At 37.0% G+C, this 20,935-nt stretch overlaps 1 protein-coding gene across 3 annotated transcripts in view; it reads left to right on the forward strand.

Annotated features, from left to right (window-relative positions):
• Positions 1-20,935, forward strand: part of NUDT14 (nudix hydrolase 14) — a 63,236-nt gene that overhangs the window by 34,928 nt on the left and 7,373 nt on the right. For all 3 annotated transcript variants that reach the window (XM_055803943.1, XM_027780957.2, XM_027780956.2), the window contains exons 3-4: positions 9,396-9,460; positions 14,310-14,547. In XM_055803943.1, the coding sequence (XP_055659918.1) occupies positions 9,396-9,460; positions 14,310-14,547 (303 nt within the window). The remainder of the gene's footprint in view (positions 1-9,395; positions 9,461-14,309; positions 14,548-20,935) is intronic.

Raw genomic sequence — 20,935 nt, forward strand, 5'->3', positions numbered from 1 at the left:
TCTGGCTTGGTGGCTGTAGCAGGCAGCTATGGAGACAGGGTGGAAGTCATGTGCCCTGACCACATTATAGAAGTGGATTAAATTCCTTCTCCTATTTCATATGCCAGATCATTTGGGCTTTATGGAAACTTAATCCTGTATGTATTTTTCTGGTTTATGTCCTAGTGTATTATAAGACACCATGAAATTTAAATCAGATGCTTCCTTTATGCAAGAATTATCACAGAAGCTTTAAAATAGGTAAAACAAAGATTTTTAATATCTTTATAGGTTAAAAAAAAGTTTCTTGGGTGGCATTTGCCTTTTATGTGCAATGATGTGCTGTTGTGCTGTAAACCTTCTCTGTCTTTTTAACAGCTCCTGCAGGGTGTCAATGGTGTGGGATTTTCTTGATTATCTTCAAAGATAGTGCAGAAGATATGCACTGGATGCAGTTCAACAAACAACAAAAATGATGAAAAGTTTAGGGAAATTAGAGCTGAGAGAGGGTAATGATGGCTGGGCATGTTCATGCAAAGAATAACACAACTGAGGAGAAGAAATACTATCACAAAAATTTAAAGAAATGTTACGAAGTAGGCTGGTATAATTTAATTTTATCAATAGTCAATGACAGAACAAGAAATGTGTCTCATGTAGAATGTATTTTTTAAATTAAACACTAAGGAACCATTTTTACCAATAGGCAGTAAGACAAGCTAGGAAGGCATGTTTTGTAGTCACTGTCATTGAAAACACTCGGGTCTAGACTTGGTAACTGTCTATCAAGGATGCTATCTGGATGATGAAAATTTTCCTGGTATTAGAAGGAAAAACCAAAGTAGCCTATTAGTTTTCTTCAGTCCAAGTAATTACACGATTTGTTTGCATATGATATTTGCAAATAAAATTCACTTAATGCTTTTGGTTTTTTGTTTTTCGTTCTTGGGTTCTTTTTAAAGTGAAGACTTGACAGATCCTCTGCTTACATGCCAGGAATTGTGCAGGCATATTTTCTGTCTTTTAAGATGTCTTATTATGCTACCTTAGGATCTGATTTAAATAAAATCATAGCAATAAGGCAAAAATAAATTTATTTGATGCTATAAAGTTATCAGAGAAAAACATAAAATCAAACCCCAAATTTTAAGATTCTCATTTCACCTTTTTAAGTATGTGATATGAAAGCACCATATAGCATATGAGCTCTTCTCTGCTGTATCACTGAAGTAGACTAAAATGGCAATAAAGTGTTTATTGAGGGCATTGCTTCACTGGAAATTTAAATGTTTGCCTAATTTTGAGAATGTAACCCATAAAAATTCTTAAAACTAACAGGTACAGGAGAGTTTTGGCTGATTAGTTATAAATTCCTAAATAAAGGAATCTGGTATCCAGATCAGAGGCATCTTGTCTTTACAACTTCTAGGGATTTCATTTTATAGTATTTGCAGTAATACACAAAATAAGTGAATGTGTTTACTCTCTTACAGTCACTGAAATCAAGTAGAGTCTTCCCTCTGCTTCCAGGTGGTTTTAAAATAAATGAGTTCTCTCTGAAGAGTGCCAAAGGTTTTTACATGGTCTAAAAGACAGCAGCATGGTCATGGTCTGCACTTGGGATTGGTAAAAACAATCTTAGGAAAGCTAGAAAACGTTCTATAATTTGAGTTGCAACTATTTTTAGAATTGTATCTGAAAATACCTCTTGGAAAAGAGGGAACTATTGAAATCGTTACTCTAGAAATGGGAAAACTGGGTAAAATGTGAACAACTGCCAGTTTCTCAGTCTATGTTTCTCACTAATAACAGTGAGACTATACTTTTATACTTGGCAAAAGGTTGTGTTATTCACTCCATATTTGGCTTTTGCTAGGCAAGAAGAAAACTTGCTGGTTTGTCCCTTACCTTAACTAGGGCAGAACACTGAGTTTTTTGTTTTGTGAGTTGTCCTCAAAACCTGATATTGTTTTAAAACTTCTGATTTTTGCCATTTTAGAATGGAGTCATGCTATGCCTTTTAGATGGATTATTTATTGGTCTTACTATGTGATGGTATTTATAAATGGCAGTTTCACAAATAATTAGGAATTGGAACAAAAGCCCATCAGGCTCTGACATCTGTTGTGCATAATGCCCACAAAGCTTTATTTAATCAAATAAGTTAGCTTAAAACCTGAATTTATTTATTAAAATATTTTGTTGAAAGAATCCCACTGAGATGCAATGTTTCATTTCTAAGGGTATCCTGGGATACCGGCCAAGATATGACACTTCAAGAATGTTATTGAGAGCGACGTGCTTTGATGTCTCATTTATTTTGCAGTTGAATTTACTTTCTATTTTTTTCTTTGTTATATGAAAACAGGGTGCTGGGAGGATTGTTTATTCCAAAGAAATTGTCCTGCATCATATTCTCTGGTTTGGGTACAAATCACTACTTTACAAGGAGATTATATTTTAAAAATGTATGTATATGGATTTGTTAGCACTTCTTAATTCATTCTTCCACCAGTCCGATGATTAACCAAACATATGCTTCCTCCTTTATGGTGTCACGAACAACTTCCTGATGCAGTTCAGTTTACTGAAACCAATCTTCCTTTTGATTTTTTCCACAGTAAAGTTCATTTTTTTTAGGCATACGTGTCCCACCACTTTATTCTGGTTTTACTTAGTATTAAATATTTATGTTATATTGGAGAAAGCATTCAAATTTCATCAGAATACAGAAGTCTTCTAGACTTCTCTAATTATCTTTTGCCAAATCCACTTTATCTGTCATTAGTATGAAAGGCTGAATGTTTTTGTCAGGAGCTTATAGCTTTGCTTTTGTAATAGGTTGCATTTTAAGCAGCCAATTGGATTGGTGTTGGCCTTTGAAAAATGTAAAACGCTTTGAAGGAAGACTTAAATGAACCAGTAAAGACTGTGTAAGCACATACATTTAATCTCAGGACTATCTGCATTATAGTTAAAGCTCTGGGAAACTAAAGGAATTGCAGTGGAGAATAATCAAGGGGTACAGCTTTACTACATGTCTGTTCTGAAAACGAAGGGACTGTTTTCTCTGGCTTAAGATACTAGGTGCTGCTCTGAGAAAAGGAAGATGAGAGCACTTTAGATAGCACGTCAGAAGTTTTCAGGGACATGTCCAGCTGTGAAATGGGTGGTTAATTTGAGTACACAAGTGACATAGTGGTTAGATGCAATTCTTTCTCATGGCCACCACCAATAATTTTGAAATAACTAAAGATGAAGTAGACCTTTCTGAAGGATGAATCCTCCCAAAGAATTACTTTTGATTGTTAGCTCTCAAACAAGTTTGAGGGTTTCTTTTATTATCACTTTAAAATTGAAAGTGCAGTCATTTCGGATTTGAACAAGAAAAGGACACGTACACTAACAAGCTTTAATCCTGATCTGAGGTGTTTTGCAACCATATTTTAAAAAGGCTAGATGGAATTATAGTCTTGACATGGAAAACAGTATGAAAGATTAGTTTTTCAACACTGTATGAACAAAGCAAGCCAAATTTCTATAACTTCAAGAAGAAAAAGAAATTTATATTTTAAAGCTAAACTAATTACAGGACTTCTAAATGATTTATTTCTTTTCTTCCTAACTTTTCTTCTAGTATGATTCGTAAGTTTTGACATTTTCTCCCTTATGAAGTGTAATAGGCAAAAATATTACACGTATGTTATATATTCACGTGCTCTCCAGCTGAGATGAATACATCCTTAAACACTTCTGTGGTTGTGCGCTACATTTGATTATTTTCTTCTGTTTGTATCAAAGGGATTTTTAATATCAAATATATGTTGAGAGTCAAGAGGACTGATTAAATTAATTACTTGCTTTTATTCTGGCATGTCATTTTTCTGTTTCTTTTTTGGAATCTGCCATTCTTTTTTCATTGTCATCTTTGAGAATGGTAACTGAAGTCTCGCAGGTTCTGATAGTGTTGTGGGGGTTTTGGTGTTTTGGTTTGGTTTGAATGTATGTGCATACATTACTAAATATTTTACATACATATAGAATTGTATGTATTTATATATACATATGCAAGACTCAGTAGGTTGCTGAGCTATGATTTGCCACAGAATTTGTTGCTTTTTTAAAAATAACATTACTTCCTAAAGTCTCCAATATGGAGCCGAGGTTACCATTTGTAAGCAGCGCAAACAATATTACAGATCTTAAACTCATTTGGAGATAATTTCTAGCCTTTAAAATTAGGTGGAAGTGGCTGAGGTTAAGTGGCTGAGTGGGAAGCCCTGGCTTTCAATGTTAATGTCAATCTTTTTTTTAGGTGCTTTATTTTCCATTATTCAATTCTGATCACAGTTTGTGTGTGACACACACATACCCATGCTAGGTGCAAGGAGATCCTGAGTTGCTCTTACAGTGATTAAAGAGAGGTCAGTTTCTTTGCCTGTATTACCTCATCAATTGCTTAGCATACTATAGTATTAGCACAAGATTATCATCAAAAGCCCTCATCTCCAGTCTTCAGTCTTATGTCACAAGGGAATCTTGTCCTTTTCTTTGCTATTACTGTACTGTGATTATTTTAAATATTATTTTTAGTTTTGCAAATTTACACTTGTAAAGTATGCATTAAGTTCACATCTAAGAATAATGAAAGACTGAATCAATTGTATTTATTAAAGGATTTTAAAAATTTGTCTCGTGAAAAGCAATTAGTAAGTGTTAGCAGTTGCTTGTGGATTAACTGTAGCCCAGGTCAACAACTGACAAATCATCAAGATAGATTGCCAAACCAATGACTACAAGGTGAAATTACATTTCTACCTAAAAAAACCCCCCAATAACAACAAGAAAAAAACCTAAAAAAACCTCAACCCAACACAAAAAAAAACCTCACCCCAGCAAACCAGAACTAAAAAAACCCCAAACCCCTAACCCCCACCCCCCCAAACCTTCCTTCAAGTATTGGAGCTGCAGAAGTGCATGTTCTTGTAGCTTTAGCAAAGCTGATTTGCTGATCTTAATTGCTAGGATGTATTTCAAAAGAATTAACTTTCTGTGCATCCATATGTGTGTGCACATTTTAACAGGATGTCAGTTTGCATCTGTCCCCAACCTTGCAACTGCTGTGGTCAAATACTGTGTTTGTTACATTTCTCCAAGAAGCACCACCTTCCTTTCTGGGGTTTGAGTGTGTGAAGCTGCAGTATTTCTATATAAATGTCTGCTGTGCTGGAATGTCATAAAGCATCAGTTACTGTGAGTTCAATAAATACACAGCTGTGCTATGCTGGGGGAAGGAAAAAATATGGAAATTGGTTTTTAGGCCAATGGTACACAATGGAGCCATTTTCTAAACTCTTCTAAGAGGTGTTTTCAACTGTGAAGGTTGTATTCAGGTAGATGTCTTCTCTTTCAGTGAGACCTCTAAAGGTGGAAGAGGAATTAAAATTCTAGACTCCTGTGTTGTAGATGTCCATGGGTCAGTTGTATGTAATTTTTCCACATTGACTTTGACATTTCAGGGAAGCCAAATATCCACTGGAGAATCCTAATACTTGCCTATTTCAGTCAGCCTTTTCTTTGAAGTTTAATTGGTTAAATGCTACCTGAGATCCTTGACTGAATAGTTGGGAATCCCTTTTAAGAAAACATTGTGTTAGATACCAAGACCAGGCACACTAACTGCAAACTTGAGTACAAGAAAAGCTCAGGTGCAGGGTAGCTGGTCTTTTGAGGTACGTCTTGCTGATGCTTCAAGTACTGACCTTTCTTAAAATATTTTAAGGCTGCCCTAATTGTTCCTACATTTACAGAAAGAACAGTATCCTACCTCATTGCACAGTAACCTATTTACATGCATGCTTTCTTTGGGAAAAAGAAAATGAATTAATTTTAATAGACTATTGATTTATTGTATGTATAAAGCGAGCAGGAGCTACTGCAGGGGGAAGCTGAGAAGGGGTTGGGCTGAAGTCTGAGCAGCCTTGTGGTCTTCACCAGCCCTGGAAGACACTGTGCAAACCTGCATCATCTCTTAATATGTTGTCTTTCTGTTTTGGTCATAAACCAACCACCGACAAACGCAAGTGTGAAGGAGCCAAGTCTCCTTCCTTGGTTCAAGGTGATTTACGTCTTTAGAGAAGCAAATGATAGCTCCAGATTGACACATAGAGCACATTTCTAAGGGTTTTCTTCTCAGCCATCTCTTGCCTACAGCGTTGGCAAGCCCACTGGCCATAGCAGGTACTGACCATGATGCTTGTGTGCAGCAGTTATGCTGTGTGCTCTTTGTGTCCCAGGTGCAGGTCGGGGGCTCAGTGGCATTGCATTTGCATTAATGACCTCTCCTTTTACACCGGCAGTCTCCTGGAGCGTCAGCTGCTGGAGAAATGGCCAGCGAAGATGTACAGCTGTGGAACATGGTAAAAAGTAATCATTTGCCACCCAAAATGAAAAGGTTGGCAGGTCTAAGCTGAGACAGTGCTTCGCTTGTGCAGACATGTTAATAGCTTGTTTTTAAGGTGTGGAGGCAAGTTTTGGATCCATCGTGATCCTTTCACATCTGAGTATTCTTTTCCTTTGTAAAAGATAGCAAGAAAGTGGTCTTGTGCTCCTCTCTGGGACATGGACAATGAAACCGGCTGCTACATTCGGACCTCTGATGTCCATTTCAGATTAAATCCTTGTCTAGGATTCCTGCCTTTTTTAGGAAATATGGCTGGGGTATTTTTTTCCCCTTCTAGTGGCTCTTTGTGATTTTTCTGGTAACATACAGCCTGGGCTTTGTTTGTCTTCTGTATCTTTTTATTTGTGAAGATATTCCCAGAAGTCATTGTGAATGTTTTAAATTTTTATTTTATATGCTTAGTCTTTATTTATCACTTTAAAGCTTGCAGATGCATATGTAATATTCTGAAATAGGTTTGGCTATAATATTTTAAAGGGAATTGCCTTGAAACATCAAATACCCTTGTGGTATGATACCAGTGAAAGATGTATTTGGAATTCTGCTTTTGTAGTAATCCTTTTTGGTAGCCTGTATCATCTGTAAGAATAGTAATCTTGAAATACTGTAGTGAATTCTTTGTATAATGATTTAAAACTCTAGAAGATAAATACTTTCCTTATAGCTGAACCCACACATTTGGGTCATTGCAGCAATAAGGAAACCCATTGAAAGCAGTGGCTCAGGGCATCCTCCATTTAAATCAGTTGAAGAGTCTTGCCATAACTTTCTATAGTATGCAAATAACTGTCCCTAATGCGGCTTCAGATGGGTTTTCAGAAGTAATATACCTCGTGACCTGTGGAAATATTTCACATTATATTGTTTCTTGCGGAATAAAAAATACCAAATGCATTTGTAATGTCACACTCCTCCTAAGAAGGTGTAATTCTGAACTTTCTCCTCCATGGCTCTCCAAGTCTGACAAGAAATATTAGAACTTGTGTGTTGTGGTTTGTTAAAAAATGTAAATTTATGTTCAAAATTGTTTGTCAGTCTCTCAGAAAATTAGAAGTAATTAAATAGAAAGTTCTACAGATTTGTGCCATTTCTGTCCCCTTTCATCTCAAGATGGTGTGAGAAGCAGACAATTGTAATAACTTGCTGCTACTCCTTTCCAGCTTAATTTGATCTTGTTCCTTAATTCTGACAGATTGTTTTTAATTTTCCCATCTGTTCCATAAAAATCTCAAGTGATTGACTCTTAGGAAAAAATAATGTCTAATAGCTGAGCCATTTTTAATGAGTTGGTATGAGTTATTTAATGAGACGTGCTGAAGAAGGCAAGCCAAGTGAAAAATTGGGCCTGGAGTGGTGGATGTAAAGAAAGGTAAAGGGCAACCGTATGCTTCAGGAAGTCTCCACTCTTTTGTTTAACCTCAGATTTAGACTGCTGCTCTCTCCAATTTCAAGCACCCCACATCCTTAAACCCGTGGACAAAAAACAAAGGCTCAGTAGCAGTAATTCTTTTCCCCCCCTTTTTTTAGCACAATGTCTACCCTCAGACAGTACTGCTTTGGGGAGAGGAACAGTCATGCGAAGGAAAAAAAAATAAAATCAAAGAATAATACTTAAGTAAATGTAAAAATGTGCTAGGCTGTGGTTTAACTTCATTTCTTCTAGCGCCCTACCCTGTAACTCCCAGATACTCTAGTGCTAGGTCAGAAAGAACCCCCATGCCAGTAAACGGAGTGAATGTTCTCCTCCAGCATCTCTAAAGGCTAAAACTTTTACTTTAAAATTGCCTGTAAGTGACATCTGGGGCAGGAAGCCATCAATATGCAGTACGGGTCTTTGAGAATAGCAACTATGAATATAAATGTTAACATCTGGACTTCTCCCTTATGTTTTGGGGTTTATATATTATTATAATAAACATTAACATTATTTTTAATAATCATCAAACAGCAGTTTCTCTGGCAGCTTGAGACTTCATTATTAAATCAAATAGTGAAAATAAATATACAGCTCTTTTACATGGAAAGTTGAAAGTTTGACTCAACACTGCAAATATTCCATTGTTATTCTGATCTATTGTAGAATTCATAGAATAATGAATTAACTTTCCAACTGCATACAAAGAGGCATAACAAAAGAAAGAATGCTACCATGGTAATAAGCAAAATATATGCATGTTTTTGCAGGTTTTAATGGGCTACCAGCTAAGGAGACAGACTTCTGTCTGCATTTTTTTAAACTAGTAAAATCTGAGTAATTTAAAGGTGAGCAGAGAACATCAGTACTTCACACTTTCAGAGCATCTTCAAATAACTCAGGCTCTCAGGCTTCCCTGTGACATACATTTCAAACAACCAAAGAGGACAGGGGAAAGATTAAAATGTGACTTTGAAACCATTGAATGTAGTAGAAGTGGAAACTGCTTCTGGTTTAAATTTGTACAAAATTGGACTTGGATGGTGTCCGTTTTAAGGCCCAAGCTCAACAAGTAGCCACAGATAGAAGATGCTCTGTGCTTATGCAGGTGCCTCTGGCTTTGAATGAGACTAGGCTGTGCCTAAGAGTTAGACTGCCCTAATGTGGGACTGATATAAGGTAAGAAAGTATTTTTATTTTTAAGGACTTTTTTCCTTGTTATTGCTATCTAGTAGCAATGTTTCTGTGGTTGGACTTTTGTTTTTTCGCTTTGGGGAGAAGGAATTGATCGTTGTCTTACATTGCATGACAGGAGAAAAAAATGACTTAATTTTGGGTAAATTCCCATGGGCTTTAGAGACATTACCCATTATCTATCCCTCTTGATGGATTTTGGACAAGGATCTGGTTGCATTGTGGCTTTAGTAATAAATCTGTGTATTTATGTAGTTAACATTAAATTCACAGGATGTAAGTTTAATAGTTCTGCATTAATCCTTCATAAAGCATTGATCTTTTGTTTTTTATCTTTTTCCTCAGTGTGTCAATCCTGATCTTTAATACTTCTCGGCAGTGCTTTGTTGTAGTGAAGCAGTTCCGCCCAGGTAATCCTCTTTTTTTTAGATTTACTTTTGCTCTCTAGTGAAGCAAGCTTTTCAGGGTTTAGCAGTTAAAAGTTGGTGCATCTGTGGTGATAAAATCTTTGTTCTATATTCTGTTTCTTTGTATGATAGCCCACTATTCAACCACTTTTCAGTTGGTCAGAATTTTCTCACCAGGGAAATTGCCATTACAGATGAAACCAATGATCAGGGTAGCCTTACATTCTGCTATTGGGTTAGTCACTGTCATCTTTTGGATGCAATTACAAACAGCTCTACAATGATCATGCAATAGATTGCTTTTATTTGAAGTTCCTACTAGACCTATGTAGTATTTAGTAGGCAGCTTCTGTGCAGAAGCACATTTCTTTTTTTTTCTTTTGTTCTTAAATATTTATTTCTTTTTTTAATGTGTTATTGTGTCTTGTATACTTCGGAATTTAAACTGAGGGAAATTCAGGACTGCATGCTTTTTCATAAATACATGGACAGCTTCATTGTACCAGTTATTATGAATTTAGGTTAATATACTATTTTTTTCTGAATTTTTGTGTTAGTTATTGTAATTCAAAGCAAGATTTACTTTCTGGAAGTTAAAAATGAAATGTATATTCTCTGCATGTTAATTAAAGAAAATCACAAGATTTTCCACTGTTGCTAAGAAACCATTTCAAGACTGTTCATGGTAGACTTTATAGGAAACTTTCTTGGGTGGTGTCGTGCTGTCCTTTCTTACTGACAGTGATTGACAGGCTCTTCAGTGTTGTGCAGCACTGTTATACTGACAGTACATACTTCTTATGAAGCCTTATATCGACTATTACAAAGACAAAGTGTTTGTTTATTTGTTTATTAATAATCCAGTGCTTTTTATTTGCCAGCCAAGTGAAATGGCTCATATAGCTGTTGCTCCCTTTGAGGCAATCTTAGGCAGAAGTGTTCATATTTATGCATATATATATGTACACACACGTACTGAACAGTGATGTGTTCATTACATCATCTGTACAGAGGTGTCATATCTGCCTCAGAAGACTAGACTGTTGTTGGAGTTAAACTGTTCCAGAGGTTGGAGCGGCTCAGAAACCTCGCCTTAGGGACAGTGGTCAGTCAGACACCCCATAGCAGTTCAGTGATCACAACCATGCCCTGACAGTACTCACATCACTTTAATTACGTTTCCATTGCACGGTTATTGTCTGCCTTGGTGCCTGAAAAGGCAGAAAATAAAGCAGACAAATAAAGCAGAAATAAAGGCTGGGACCTTTTTCATTGCTAGCTCCTACCAGGGTCCCACCGGGAAGGTGAGAGCACGTTACTTTTGAGCAAACAGCTGCCTTGCACTCTCCAGGCACGCTCCCTGCACGTGTGCTGGTTGACATATGTGCTTGCCTTCCTTTAGGGTGTGGTGTCGTGATCAGGTTTTCCCACTGATGTCTGTGCTTCTTTTAAAGGCAGTCATCACTCCCTGTACGTACATTCCCACCTCATTCCCTTTGGCAGCACCTGCCCTTACGCAGCCACAGCAGACATCTTAGGGCTGAAAAAAAAATGAAAATAATAAAAAAATGAGGATTAGGCATTTTATCTGACTGGCCTGAAAGAGTTCATGCAGGCTTGAGGGGTGGAAGGAGCACATAACCAGGGTGAGGCAGACATGGCCATAAATTTCAATGTATTGTGGACTTAGATCATCTTGAATGATCATAAAACACACATTTGGAAGGAGCAGAGAGAAAAAAAGTTACACATTTGTCTCAGTAGTTTCCATATTAGTTCCTCACACATGACTGACTGGCAATGGTCTTGGGCAATGCTCATTTTGGTAGCCAATTGACCACACATTTTCAAATATAATAAAATAATGTGTTGGTAGGAAAGGCTAGGATTAGTACCAATGAACATGTGCTCTGTTTTTTTCACTGTGAGTATAATGACCTTTCAATGAATTGTGATGTTTTTGCACTGATTTAAAATAAACAGAATCAAAGATTTGAATTGTAAGCTGTGTTCTGTTTTAGGAAGTAGGAAACACAGATGCAATCAAAGAGAAATCAGAAGTTGAAAGAAAAGCAAGCATGTTCCCCAGTCAGCTAGACCCCGCTAACCTCTCAGTCCATACTGTTGTTTTCTTCTTTTTAGGGATAGAAACAAGTCCCTGTATGAGTCATCTATTGAGGGTGCTTTTAATAACAGTTATGATCTTATTTGATGAGTTTGGTTGAGCCATCTATCCTTTGTCCCAGCTTTGCAGAAAGGTAGGCAAGTACATCAGGTTCCACTTTGAGACTTCTTACAGCTGAGTGGCTCCAGGGTAATTAGTCAAGATGCTTAATGAGCGCTAGATGGTTGGTTGAGTCCTTACTATGCTGCTGCTCATCACATGATGACGGAGGAGACTACCTGGTGATGATGAAGTGGCAGTTTCTGACCAAAGTAGCATAAGGCATCAGAAGACAAAAGAGCAGTCAGACACAGTACTAGTGAGTGGGTGACTGCTGAAAAAGAAGCTCTTGGTTCTGGTTTCTGCTCTCCCAAACTGTGTATGTGCAATAAGCTGACAAGCTGTAATGAGAAAGAGGAGAGTCACAGGTTACGCTCCGAAGAGTGTTCCCTAGCCTATAGGCCACAGGCTGCTTTCCCTCCGGTACTTCATCTCCCCTGGTACATCACTTGTGCAGTCAATTTTGCACCTTCAGAAGAGGTATGGGGGACTTCTCTGCTCCCTGATATTAGCAGGCAGCTTGGTGGTCAAGGCTTTGCTTATCTGTGAGAGATAAATTGAGTTTAAACCTTTGCGAGCCTGGTGATCCTGAATTCATACTCTGACTCCTTGGTGAATGCTCTAATATTTGGACTCTTTTACAGAAGTGGCTGGTACCGCTGCTTTTCTTCCTCATCTGCAGAGAAAAGCTGTTACTGGGCTTTAAGTGCTGGCATATTGCAGGACTTTGCTCTGAAGAGGACTGCTGGATTAGGTCCTTCTGGGAATGTAGGTTTTGATCTACATGGAGCCCAGTTGTGCTGAGGGAGAAGGAGAACAGCAGGTGCCTGCTGGAATGACAGGACGGGTTTCAGGGATTCAACAGACTTGTAACAGAGGGTTACTTTAATCACAGTTTCATATTTCCATACCCCACACTCTTACCTGCATCCTGTTTTGATGGCCAAGCCCTTTAGTGGGATGCATGTGTTGTTCCTTTTTGTAAATACTGATACGGGTATGTCAGCAGTAAAAAAGCAATAAAACCTTAAGAATATTTGGCTCATCTTGGAGAGATCTTAGATGTAGTTGTCATTTATGATAATTGTCATAGCTTTTAGAAGTTTTTGGAATAATGACAATAGACACCCTACAAGGATCTGTCCCTCAGAGTCTGCATGGAATATTTGTTTTGCTGCCTACATGCTGCATTTTAAAAAGAAAACTATGCTCCAGTTATGTTTCAAGTAGGAAATGGAGGCTCCTTTCCTTAACTGTTTGAATCTCAAAGGCCTAGATGTACCTACTGCAAACAGCTTTGAAAGTTTTAACTTTTGGAGAAAGATTAGGTTTTGACTGATCTAGACACCTCCCTTTCAAGTGCTGGTCTTGCTATGCTACACTTCTGAGGTGTTGCAAGAAGCATTGCAGAAGGAGCCCTGGCACAAATCTCTGGGGTGTAGACTTCCTCAGAGACTAAGTGCTTGAGAGGTCATTGTGGTACTTTTATGTGACAGCATTTCTGTGGAGACTTCATTGTATGTCAGAGTTTTAAGAAATAATAAGCTAAATCCAGTAACTGGAAGAATGCTGTCCATCAAACTTGAGCTCTTTTTTATACCAGTTCTGCAAGATTTAGAATGCAAGATGTAAGGTAAGCTCATTTAAAAACCGTGTTACGTGTATATGAAATATGCATGTAAAATACTTTAATGGAATAAAAATAATTTCAGATTTTAAAATAGTTTTATTCAGGGTGTTTGTAACACCCTCATGGTAACCTTTCATGAAAAGCAAGGAGATAGACATGAAGAAATTTCAAAGAAAAAACAAGTGAGGTTATACCTATAAATTAAAGTTACCATGATCTGAAATTGTCAACAGTGATTCTTTCTGTGTTCACATCCAGTCCTGCAGTTCTCACTCAGGCAAAATTTCTGTTGACATCAGTGAGAGGTTTTGCTTAAATAAGGTCTAAAATCTGGCATTTGCACTTTCTTTAGGAGTGCTTTACAGTGGCAGCTGTTTGTAGATTAGTTCAAGAAGTCTTTTTCAGATTCCACAGAGGAATCTGTGCAAGGAGCTATATGTTCAAAAGAGGATTATTTTTTTTTTTCAAACAAACATACATGCTTTTCATACCCTTTCTAAATAACAGCTGAGTTGACAGGCTGAAAGACTCATCATTGTGCACATGGTACATAATTTTGCAACCCAACTTCTCTGCAAGATAACTGCATAGTTTAAATTAAATCCTGATATCCGCATTGCCCAACAAATGGAAGCTGTATGGCACTTCTGGGACTTAGACTTCTTGGATAAACTATCTTCCTTTTTTTATTTCTTTTAAGGTGTGTATAGATTCATTCTGAATGATGTAAGCACAAATAGTTTAAAGAATAATTTTACAGAAATGGCAAGGAACTTTTGTTCTCTAAAATTCCAATTTCGGTGTGTCATAATTTTACACAGATAACACAGCTTGTTACTCTTAATACTTTGATGATCAAAAATTTCCGGGCAAAATTTGTGTACCATCTTTCTATTTAATATGAATACATTAACATATCCACCCCCCCACCCCCCTGTTTCTTTTTCTTTTGTGTTGTTTTTTGTTTGTTTGTCTTTTAAAAAAAAAAAAAAAAAAAGCTGTTTACATGTGTGAAGTAGAAAGGCAGCATCCTGAAGTCTTTCAGAATCAGGACAAGGAGAGCTTCTCTCGTCTAGAGGAACCCTTACCTGCCTTGGTCGGAGTGACCTATGAACTCTGTGCTGGCATCGTAGATAAACCAGACCTTTCTTTAGAAGAAATTGCCTGTGGGGAAGTCTTAGAAGAGTGTGGCTATCGTGTTCCTGTTACAGACCTACGGAGGATCACTTCTTACAGGTAAATAGCAGTGAGGTAGAACACTTTGGCGTGGTGGTGTTTCACAGATTGCTGAAGTGGCCTGAATGTAATGTAACATTCCCTGTTCCCTTGTTTAAGCAGTGTGTTGGGAGAAACACAGACATCTGAAAGTATATGAAAGGTGTAATTTTCAGCAAGCGAGAGGATTATTTACAGAGACTTAAGGAATTAGAAACTCATAATTATGGGATTGAATTCCCAGTAAGAATGATACAGTTGTAATTTATTCCAAAGAGTATTCAAACTGGGAAAAGTTGCATTGGGCTTTACAGAGCAGTTTGTTAACAGCACTAGAAAACAGCTCATCTTTACTGTGTCAGGCAATTTCAATCTCTGATTTTATTATCCTGATTAGCAGTAGAAGCTGCCCAAGCTGGACTCTGATTTACCATTAAAACAATTTTGCAGAAGCCTAAGAACCCGTGCCATTAGATTTCTTCATAGTAGTTGAGCCGTAATTAAGTCATCTTGAAACTGGACAATAATTAATTATATATATGAAGATTTTGTTGATTTGACTATGAAAATTTTTACATTGTATTTTTTTTTTGCAGAATTTCAACTAGTTATTGAAATAGATTTAACGTGTTTTAAAACATATTTGGAGTAACAGGAAAACTATATGTAAGAGGAAAAATATAAAATGTGAGTTGTTAGAGGGGGGGGAAAACCCACCAAAACCACAAATCCTTCAAGAGAAACTTTGCACACAGCTTTAATCCCATTATATCTCCTCCCCAGCTTCTAGTATTGTGATCCAAAATGTATGTATGTTTGCATTTTACAGAGAAAGCAGCAGGTTTTTTACTTTCTTTATTTTGCTTGACATCTCCATTGAACTAGGCCCTGTCATTGGTTTTTAATTTGGGAATTGAATACAAATCCACAGCTGTCAATCCTGGCAAATGTTATTTCCTGCTGGATTAACAAGCAGTGCTTCTGTTGAGGGGAGGGGGTGAATCACAGGAGCTGTCTTTTACAACTCATTGAAACTAGATTAAGGGTTTGTTCTACTGAAAGAAAAAGCGCTTTCTAGATTTATGAGCAAAAGCTGTCTATAGAATTTCATAGATTGGGTGACACTGACAGGCTATATAGCATGCAGTTAGATGCATATGTGTATGTACGTATGCATGTGTATACAAACACAAAATAGGAAAAGCAGATTATAATTTCTGCAACTATAGAAGTTTGTAGCTTCAATGTGGAAGTTTGACTCAACATTAACAATTTACATCTGGCTAAAACACCATATATTTTTTGGTCGATAAATACCTTTGTATCTTACAGGTGGTTGTTGGTTTTTTTGTCAGTTTCTTTTTTTTTTTTTTTTTTTAATTGCACTGACTTGTGGAGAAAGTATACAATTGGAGTTTTCTCTGTTAAGACCCATGCAAAGGGCACTTAATATGTTAATCCCCCAGTCCTGCTTTGTCTATGTGTGTACAGCTTTCTGCCATGGAAATCCATGGAAGTCAGAAGGGCCTTATACTGTTTACTTTTTTAGATCAATATGAAAGGTTGAAGCCTCAAAGATGGTATTTTACAGTTTCTTTTGTTGGATTTCCTGTGCTCTGTATTAGAATTTTATAGGTCTTCCTATTAGGAGTGTCCTGTTTTTCCTTCAGCCAAAGACTGGCGTTATCTGCCTGATCCTTGACAATTTGGTGCAAAGACAGGAATTAATTTGTTCTATGGTCTGCTAAGGATGTTTTTTTTCCATTATGGCTGTATTACAGATAAGAAATTCTCAGCTTTTTCTAAATGTAACAGGTTTTTCCAAATGACTTATGCCACTGTTCATGCTGTGACTGTCAATGCAAAGCACTGACATAAGGCATTACATCAATGCATATGCATGCCATTAATAATTACAGTACATCATGCACCACTCCTATTATCTGCCATCTCAGTGATCGATGTAATAGCTGCGCTATATTATTTATTGATCCAGTGCATCAGGTTAGAGAGGAGCCTTAGAAAACAGAATTGGAAGGAATTTTAGAGAATCTCATCTAGATTGCTCCTCTTCCAAAGATCAGGCTCAGCTAGATTTAAATCACTTCTGACAAATGTACATCTGTGCTTTCTCTAAAATCTGATCATTTCATAGCCTCTCTTAGATGGTTTCAGCATTCTGTCTGAAGTGTCTTTAACTATTTGTACGTATCTGACTAACTATCTAATTATCATGAGCAAGTTCTTCCTCATGTCTTGCCTAAATTTCCCTTTCTTTACTTCAAGTCTGAGACTGACCACCCTGTTCCTAGTGGACATGAAGTACTTCTGCACCTTCCACATACTTGTTTGAACGTCTCCTCTTTATTTTATTTTTGCTTATGCAAAACTATCTGAGTTGATTTACACTTTCTCTTTAGACCATGTTTTCTAGATGTCTGATTATTCCTTCTGCTGTCCTCTGCCTTCTTTCCATCTGGTCTGCAGATTTCTTAAAACCATAATGCCCACAGTGGAGCACAGTATTTTAGCAGGGGCTTTACTAGTGTCACATAGAATGGAAGCATTATTTCCATAGTCTTACAGATGATTTTGTTTATATGATGTGGCCTTTTTTGAAAGGTCATTATGGTCTGCAATGCCTCCCCTATCTCAAAACTGTTTTCTGCAGCAGTACTGCACTGACATTCACCTCCTGTCTGTATTTGTGCAGTTCGTTATTGCTGCCTGAATGCAGAACCTTGAACTTGCCTTTACTGAATTGCATCCTATTTTTTCAGACTGTTTCTCAAGTTGTTGGGATGATTTTAAGTTCTAATATTAATATCTAGCTTCTTATAAATAATCTTTCTCAGCTTTGCTACCTTCAGTCTTTATTTCAACATACAGGTTCTAAAACAAAATATTGAATTACATTGAGTGGAGAATGGTCCCCAGTGGAATCTGATTTCATTTGTATTTCCAATTTGAAAATATCCATTCCATGAGTACCATCTTCATACTAGTTTTCCACCTATTTCACAGTTCCTTTGATTTCTAAGTATATCATGATCTCCCAACTTCTTAATGAAACTGTCATATTAGATAATGTTTAAAACCTTGGTAAACTGAAGTTGTATTGTTTGTGGTATTGTCCCTATCCACAAGACCTGTTAATCCTGTTATAGCTGACATTTGTTTGGGTGCACCTGATATATTCCTGACAAATCTGTTAGCTCTTGTTCCTTTCTTGATGCCAGTAAAACTGCCAATAAAATATAAAAATATTTAGATAACTGTAACTAATAATTACTGAGTTAAGTCTATCAGATTTTTGTAGATAAAACCTGAGAGTTGTGTGCACAGTGAAAAAGGCTTTCGGACAAAGAAGAGGTTTTGCGTTGTCACATCCTTTGGTCTGAAAGCAAGGAGTTGTCTTGTTTTTCTGACAACACCCCTTTCTGGAATCGTGGTCATGAGAAGGAAACTGCCTGACTGGAATGAAAGCAGGACTTGAGCTAGACCTGACAGAAGGATGTGGAAAGCAGAAGAGACACCAAATGTAAAGGCAGAAACAGTTTTGGCTAGCGAGGTCAGTACAGTACTGCGGCTAATGAATTAAGGGGAGGGCAGGGACAGTGCATAGGGAGGATTTAGGCTAGGGGAGAAAATCAAATAGCAAATCCTCGAGTAGAAAAAGAGGAAGAGGAGATGAAAGAACAATGCAGAGTAAAAAACATGGGCTGAGGACTAAATGGAGTTGGGGAAAGTACATTCATTGTGGCAGAGAAAAAAATCTCTTTATCAAAATGATAAAGTACTTAGACTGTATTCAAGCAGAACTTTGCTGTGTTCTTAGGCAGTGGGAGCAGTAAAGATTGGAGGTAATCTGAAGATAGGGGTTTTTTTCCTCATTTATTATCAGGGCCTGCAGCAGTTTTGAGGGATGTCTTTTTTTTTAATGTTTCTCAGCTAACCAGAAAAGGTTAACTACAATATTGCTACAGATATTTCAAAAGCACATACAAAGAAGCCATGGGACCCTGTTCTTAAGTTCTTTCAAAGCTCCAGAGACGTTATACTCATCACATAGAAGCCAGACACTGAATTAAGCAGATCTCAGACTTAACTACCTTGAATGATCCACAGAGTAGCTGCGGAGTCAATGAGAAATCAGGAAAGAAGCCAGGAGTTGGGGAATTTACGCTAGGTGAGTAAGAGTCTTTGGAACAAGTTGTTCCAGCAGCAGGACGGTATGGCATGGGTGAATGAAGGAGACTACCCGGTTGGGGCAGATAATGAGAAAGACAAACATATTAAGAGGGCCTTGACTGGAGGAGGTCAGAGAAATGACACTTTGAGGAATCAGAAATAGCTGTTCCTTTTATAGAAAATGCTAGCCAGAAGCTGAATTTAAATGCAAATTGTTCATTTTGCTGTGTAGCTAGAGGCAGGAATAATTCTGAAAAATACTTCTATTGTTTGCAACCTCTGTGATGAGTTTCCTCATAGTGGCTGCACAAATTGCTACTTTGTGCTTGGTGTACAATAAGTAACCCTGTGGTATTACAGAAAGTTTGTTTTCTATTTTGGGAGCACCTAATCCACTTTTGAAGGCTTCCTGAAAGTTTTGATGCCTGCTAGTGTGTTGAGTTCTTGTCAACTATGTGTATGGCCTCAGTCAAAAATAGAATAGATAGTAGATGCAATGGGTGTAAATGAACCATTTAGCTCAATAATAAAATGCAGCTAATAATATAGTACTATATAGTCAGTAGACTGAGGCTCCATGAAAATGGTTGCCAGTTAAACTGTTCATTTTTCAAAGCTCTAAAAGAAATCTGTGAACTCCTTCGAGTTTGTTGGGGTTTTTTTTCCCCCTAAATGCAAAATGTTGCCAGTCAGAACGACTTCGAACTTACTCATATATCAGATATAACAGATATAACAGATTTTCTATCTGTCATGGTATCCCAGCAGTTTTCAGCTTGAATCCCATGTGAAATTCTGTTGTGAGTTAGTTTCTTATGTTGCAGTACTTCCGGCTATCTTCCTTGAGACTTGTTTTCTTAGAAGACAGGGGCAGGGAAATATGTTGTTGTTGCTATTAAAGATGTTATTATTGCCATTGCAACTTACAGTATTTTCTTTTAGTTCTTGAAAATTTTGGTGGTCTTGAAGAATATTTATAAAATTATTTGGAGTGAAATAACATCTCAAAGCATCAGGACAAAGCTGAACCAGAACTTTTCCCTTCATTCCATCTTTATTTTTTCCCAGAGGTTGTATCATAGCCAAGATTTATTACACTAGGAGCTGTAGCTTATCAGCCTGGTTGCAAAAATCAGGTGGATTAATTTAAGGGCTTAACTATATTAACATAGGTACTTACTTTAATCTTCCTACAGTTAACTTTTTTTTTGCCAAAATTATACAACAAAGAAGAGCATTCAGAGAATTAATTTTGGATGTTCCAATTACTGTGCCATGGCTATTAGTCTCTGCACAATGAGGTAAAAATGGTTTGTATTCATAGGTTTTTATGTAGAAAGAATAATAGCCTTGAAAATGTTGTAGTGCATTATAATTAGAAAGATCACCTGCTAGTACACCTGTTGGGTGGTGGCATAATGTAGTATAATTTTATGTTAATTACTTCTCTACTTTTTTTCCTGCACCTGCTGCATATAATGTCAGAACTCTACAGAAGTCCTAAGAAGTGACAATAGGAGGTGCATGTCACCGTTCATCAGTTTACATGTTGTGTGCCTGAATAGTTCTTGATTTCAGCAGAAATAACACAGATTTGTCGTATTTATTTATAAACATGAATTATGTATTCACTATATACCCAAACTCTGCATCCAGATGGCTTACGTCTTATAAAAGGATGTATTGCATTTAGGAATTTTCACATTAACTATGTCAGTTAAAACAAAAAAAAACATTTCTGTGTTGATAGGAACAGGTAGGTGTTGATTGCTTATAGATTTTATATTTGTTAAATATTAAGAAATTATGAAAAGTTTAGCTTTTAATTGCTGTCTATCAGAAATCTGAGTTAACTAAGAATTCTCCACAATGAAAGTCAATTTGTTTGTTCCCCATGTTGTAGCAGAGGAGTATAATATACTGTTTATTTTCTCAAATGTGCATGTTCCTTCAAATTAAAAATATAATATTTATGAATGTAATAATTATGAATGTAAGAGTTTGTTGGTATAGGTGAGCACCCAGGCATGAGAAGGTGGCAAAGCTAATCTTAACTATATGCTTTGAATTTTGACCTTGTTTACAAATGTGCACGTGTGCGCACACGCTCAGTTTGAAGAAGGAACTCCCTGTTACTGAGCGTTGGCAAACATACAAGGTGGACTCGGTATCACTGGCGGCTTTTAGGCACTACTAAACTTCTTTCTTTTTTTAAAGC

The sequence above is a fragment of the Falco peregrinus genome, chromosome 1 (assembly GCF_023634155.1).
Source record: "Falco peregrinus isolate bFalPer1 chromosome 1, bFalPer1.pri, whole genome shotgun sequence".
Classification (NCBI taxonomy): Eukaryota; Metazoa; Chordata; class Aves; order Falconiformes; family Falconidae; genus Falco; species Falco peregrinus.